The 5,240-nt window shown below is 34.2% G+C and overlaps 1 protein-coding gene across 1 annotated transcript; it reads right to left on the bottom strand.

Moving 5' to 3' along the window:
* Positions 1 to 2,201: 2,201 nt before the first annotated feature.
* Positions 2,202 to 4,321, bottom strand: LOC141439029 (uncharacterized). Its single transcript, XM_074103138.1, has one exon. It carries the CDS (start codon positions 3,670 to 3,672, stop codon positions 3,385 to 3,387), a length of 288 nt encoding a protein of 95 aa, XP_073959239.1. The 5' UTR covers positions 3,673 to 4,321; the 3' UTR covers positions 2,202 to 3,384.
* Positions 4,322 to 5,240: the final 919 nt, after the last annotated feature.

The raw sequence follows: 5,240 nt of genomic DNA, 5'->3' as shown, positions 1-5,240 counted from the left end.
TATTTCGAAATTCAAATAGGTAGAAATTGAGGTACTGATTGAAATGTTTTTCAGCTACCGCAGATGGGTAAGTACTTACTGGATTTTTAAAGAGTAATCGTTCTTTGCACCTAAAATTTTGAAGCGACATAGTTACGAGTATGATATAATTTTTTCTTTGAAATTTTAGAGTGTTTGTTTTATATAGGTAGATATTGAAATACTGTTTCAAAGTAAGTAGGTACGATTAATCATTAAATGACTAACGTTTGGCTACGTGGAAACGAACGGCTGCGCTGTTTTGATATAAACAAAAGTCAATCAATAATTCTAAACCCATTTGCTGTTCTTTGTAACAATATTTCAAGTCCAATAATAGTCGGCAAAAGACTTATTGAAATCTTTGAACGTTCAAATGATAATTCACGACCAATTTATAAATCAAAATTATTGCAGTATCTATTGAATGAAATAGGATGAAGTATTTAAATAACACGTATTTTTCGACCCTATGGGTAAGTACTTACTAGTAGGTATTATGACACTAAAGTTCATTTTAGATCTGCAATTAAAACCATACAAGCCGCATTAGCTTGCGGCTAGCGATTGACCACTTGAAACTACTTCGCTTTACGGCTTCGCAATGTAATGCAAATTCTACGATTTTTCTTACAAGTATAAAATGGTGCTTTACCCTGAGTATTTTTATTACCTAGTACTCGCTTTTATCCTTACACTTGCGTCGGACCAAGTCGTGACTGCAAAGAGGGTTAAGATTGAGAGCGTGCCAAGTTTCCGACTTTTCTAGTTTCTTGTTCACACAAGTTCATGCTGTCTCTCTCATATTTTTTTACCTGGCTCGCAGGTAATTGGCCGGTAAATTAAAATGGGCAAAATTAGGTGCACCCTTTTGATTTTTTGGACAGGACTTTTTTCTCATTTTGTTTTTGTCTTGCGCCTTAAACTTTGTAAAGTATTGCTGTTGAAATAGAATATAGTAGTCGCTTTTAGAGACATGTCACTAGGTATGTATGGTATGTATTTTGATTTTAAATAGATTTAAAATGATACCATTGTTTATCAAGCGTGGGTAATTAAATTAAAAAATTTCTTTTTCTACGGAAGTTGAAAAATATAGACGTGAATTTGTGAAATATCATAAGTACTCTAAATAATTTTTAATTATTTATTTTTAATACAAGCTTATTTTGCTCACTGTACTTGCATTGTCACCAACTTAAATATTTAGTTACCTATACCTACTTATTAGTTTTACTAAACTTCTTTATCAACTTTTTTTTATCTATGGTTGTCCTTGTAACAAGTTCTGACAAGTCCTGCTTTGTGGCCAGTTCTTGACATGAGGTAACTGTAAACATAGTTATTTTCGGAATGATTGCTTCGCTTCGAGCTTTAGCCGCATAAATTGTTTGTTTATTCGCTGTTACTTATGTCTTATAACTTATATGTCACTTTTAATGTGTCGGCTCTTTTGTCGGTTTATTTGATAAGACTTCTAAATTTTATATTATAAGTTGATTAAGAGTCGCCAGTACGCTGGCCGCTAGTTTCGTTCTAAGATAATTAACAAACAACACACTGAAACAAAATAAAACTTTGCGACTATAACGGGAGGATATTGATGTTTTATAATTAGTTTTCGTGCATATTCCATGCAACAGAATAAAATCAGATATTAATCTTATATTATTAAGTTTTTTATGAGAAATGGAAATTCATTATATTGTTTTTTCCGTTACATTTTATTCTAACCGAAACTAATTACAAACATCGTAATTTATTTGGCTGCTCCCATTATAGTTGCAAAGTTGCGTTTTGATCCGTAGTGCTGCTTGTAAATTAGAACGAAACTACGTTTTTATAGGGACGCATAAAGCGTATGGATTGTGAAAAATAACTGTCTCTTAAGTTGGTCTCAGTATTTGTAAGTAGATTTTGTTTTGTTATTACATTTATACCTATTTATTTAAGATTTACGAACTCATGTTGCCTAAGCATTACATATTGATCACAAGAATAAAAAAATATTCGAGTTGATAAATGATAAGGTGTGTGTGTGACCAATTGTTTTTAAGAGTAAAACAAGAAATTCTTCATTTAATTAATTAGTAATTTTTTGTTTAAGTAGCGTATTATAGAGTTCTCAGGCGAGTTTTTTTTTTATAGGGATGTGTCTGGTGTGCAATTGAAATACAAAACCATAAGTTTATAAAATAATATTTATTTCACAAATTCCCGTGAAACGTTGGGACGATATAAACACAAACCAGTTTATGTGTATCGATTACATGCGGCGCTTATTTTGTAATATAGTTAATTGTAAATAATAATTATAAAATGTAGGTAGAGAATGATCCTTATATTAAATCACAAACATTTAAATGCAATATTTACAAGTCGTTGTGAATTATTAAAAACTATTGGCGTATTATCAAAATTTTCCTTTTTACATAAGGAAACGATTTTTTATCAGCATTATTTTATTTTACACGTATAAACAGTTACTTAAAATAATTTCGTCATAACAAAACTAAACTATTGGTGGAATCGAAATTATTTACAAGGTTACACTAATCTCTTGATTGCTTCAAACAAAAAACGATTCAAGAAAATCATTTAAGTACTCATAAATTTAGATAATTTGTTGTCACAATTTAGTAAAAATGTAACAAATATTTGGCGTCTAATTCATGAAATGATAATTCACTTAACGGATACTATGACTATCGAGATTATTTGGAAATAAAATAAAGTTTGAGATCCTTTATTATTATGTAAACTTACACGATTAGGATATATAAGAAAAATTAAATGCAGAAACTTAAACCGAAGGAATAAGTTAAACAAACTAAGTATGTCATTTTAAAATTGATAAACAAAATAAGAGATCAAAATGAAAATGTAACTAAATATATAAACTTAACAACACTAAATTGAACGTTATAACTGCATTTTGTAAGCACTAGTAAAATTAAAGTGGTAAATAAAAGCATGAAACTTACGGACGAAAATATTTCCAAAAATATATCCAGACCAAAACTCACTTTTGGTAAATGCACAGCAATACGAAAATACAATAATTTTGTAATTTTTTTTTTTTACCACGAGTTGTTTTGTCGAACTTCACTGTTTTAAATCGGAAAGCAAATTTTATCGTGTTGAAGCAGAAATGTATGTTAGAAATGCATCTGACTCAAAACCAGAGGAAGCACCCCGTGATTTCGATACAGGAAATACCACCATTAGCAATTAAAGTGCAGCAGGACACAACATCTCGGCAAAAAATCACATCAAAACGGATGGACTTAAAATTATGATAACAAATAGTCCAGATCTGCTATGCAGTATCACCGTTAACAATACTTATCTATAACAATCTTCATTTTATCTGATGCTATTGAAGAGTGATGAAGCCAGGGACACTTTGATTATGGCGACAACCATCACTAAGTTCACGATGTAGGTCGAATTGCATCTTAAGTGGTAAGGTGGTGTGTTAGCTTCGGGACACTCACCTCGACGCGAGTCCTGGGTCAGAGTCTCTTGCCCAGGCTGGCGGGACACCAGGATGTGGCACAGGACCTCGTATAACTCTGCCAGGAGCCTGTTCAGTCGAGAGAAGTGCTCCTCTGACGGCTCTCTCTCGCTCGGCAAGTTGAACGCTATAGCCATCTTTGTCGGCCGCTATGTCTTTTTCTACGGAGGAATCGTGGACAAATTGCCGTTTGTTTTGTATGCATAAATGATATGTGGCCTCTTGGAAGCTGGCTTCAGAGCCTCACAAATTTTGCATTAATTCTCTTTTTTCTATTATTTTTTTTGTCGACACAATTTTTTTCCAGTGGTCGTTCCTCTTGGTACAAAGTTTTTTAAGTGACTTATTACAAGTGTCGCTCAAAACAGTCGTCAATTTTTTATTTCAAAAACGTTATGTAGAAAAAATCTTCGAAAAGTTCACTTTTACACTATCTCGATAGCACACACAGTTTTTGGCGCAAATAGTTCACAAACTTCTGAAGTTCACACAAAGTTTTGACGCGACGAGACGAGCATTGTCCGTAATTCACTTGTAATTTAGCGATAATCGGCTGAGGCCAATGACACAACCGCGCGAAACGCACCGTGCATCGCTCCGACTAACCGATGTAAACAAGTTAACTTCGCAGTTCACACGACAAAAGGGGTCGACTGACGACTATTGAGCGTACGTGCGTTCGCGGCAAAAGCGAATCGTGTTATAAGGGATTACTCCGTGCACATCATTGCCTCGACACTGCTGCTGCACACATACACGCGGTGCATAATGTAAGCACACTGGCACACAAGTGCAAACCTATTTGATTATAAATAGTGGAACGCACGGTAGCACGCTCCCTTCGCATTCGACCACTACAAACGTCTAACCTTTATCCTCGTCCCGTTCCCGCACACACTAGCCCACATATCGTCGTTTCAAGCTGTACTGGTTACATCACGCAACAGCGATTGACAAAGCGAAGCTTTCTCCCTCTGATGTATAAAAAAAATATGTAAGTTCGAAAGGGAGAGGCATGTGAAGCTGTTGGATTTGGGTCTCAGAAAGCGCGGCAAAGTGAATGAGCCAATAGGATGGCTGTATTAGTATGGGGTGAGGTGACGTAAGAATGGCAGGAGACACGGGGTTGTTAAACGGAGAGCGTTCACTCGGTCTCGAGCCGTAGAGCTGTCAGAGTCTATACGTATCGGTTAAATTTAACGGCTCTTTGTTAAAAGCGAACCTACTTGCGTTCAGAAACTGGTTATTTGACACAGTGTCAGGGTAGCGCGTGTGTTTTATTAGTAGTAAACGTAGTAATTTGGTAATGTTTGCACTCGTATTTAAAGCTCTATGTTGCGGTTTTGAAATAGGATTTGTGCAAGCGAAGGTGTTTTAGGTTTATTGCCTTTTAGAATCGAGTGAAAACCTTTGCTATACGGGTGATAAAATTGATGGCTTGCGTTGAGAAAATTGTGTTAAAATACAATGTTAGGTCGGTCGTTAAAGTTGTAATAAAATAAATCGTGATAAAAATATGTGAACACAAATATGATAAATGACATAAAATAGAAACTTTGTAAAAAATTATGTAAGTTTCATCATAAAATTGGTTTTGAAAAAGTTGAACTTGAATATGAAAAATGACAAAATAAAAACTAAAAAATGCTTTAGGTAAGTTTCATTTTATAAGGTTGATTTCGAAAGTTGGGTTAAATTTGAGCGA

Source organism: Choristoneura fumiferana, chromosome 20 (genome assembly GCF_025370935.1).
Source record: "Choristoneura fumiferana chromosome 20, NRCan_CFum_1, whole genome shotgun sequence".
Taxonomy (NCBI): domain Eukaryota; kingdom Metazoa; phylum Arthropoda; class Insecta; order Lepidoptera; family Tortricidae; genus Choristoneura; species Choristoneura fumiferana.
This window is presented reverse-complemented; position numbering and strand designations above follow the sequence as displayed.

Excerpts from the sequence above, each read along its gene's own strand:
- LOC141439029 (XM_074103138.1), bottom strand. The coding sequence starts at position 3,672 with ATGGCTATAGCGTTCAACTTGCCGAGCGAGAGAGAGCCGTCAGAGGAG.